At 61.0% G+C, this 305-nt stretch overlaps 1 protein-coding gene across 1 annotated transcript in view; it reads right to left on the reverse strand.

Moving 5' to 3' along the window:
- RAD21L1 (RAD21-like 1 (S. pombe)) overlaps nt 1–284 on the reverse strand; it is a 10,263-nt gene extending 9,979 nt beyond the window's left edge. Inside the window, exon 1 of the mRNA XM_010135047.1 lies at nt 141–284. Within this exon, the coding sequence (XP_010133349.1) occupies nt 141–284 (144 nt within the window). The remainder of the gene's footprint in view (nt 1–140) is intronic.
- Nucleotides 285–305: the final 21 nt, after the last annotated feature.

Genomic DNA, 305 nt, shown 5'->3' on the forward strand with positions numbered 1-305 from the left:
CCGAAGAAAGCCCGGTGCCACCACTCCACACCCCGCCGGCAGGCTCATGGTGCCCCCCGAGGGGCTTGGACCCACGCGGTGCCCACGCAGCCCTCGTTGGGGCTCCATCCCGGACCCGGCCTCGTCATTTCACCCCCTACCTTCGGCGAGATGATCTTTTCAACCGTCGTCTCTAAATTGCACTCGAATATATGAGCTTTGGTGAGCTTCTTCTCCCAGTGGGCTGCCAGCCATATCTTGGCCAAGGGCCCGCGCTTGTTGATGAGCAGATGCATGTAGAACATGGTGCCCGGGAACGAGGTCAT

This window comes from Buceros rhinoceros, unplaced genomic scaffold (assembly GCF_000710305.1).
Source record: "Buceros rhinoceros silvestris isolate BGI_N320 unplaced genomic scaffold, ASM71030v1 scaffold37950, whole genome shotgun sequence".
Taxonomy (NCBI): Eukaryota; Metazoa; Chordata; class Aves; order Bucerotiformes; family Bucerotidae; genus Buceros; species Buceros rhinoceros.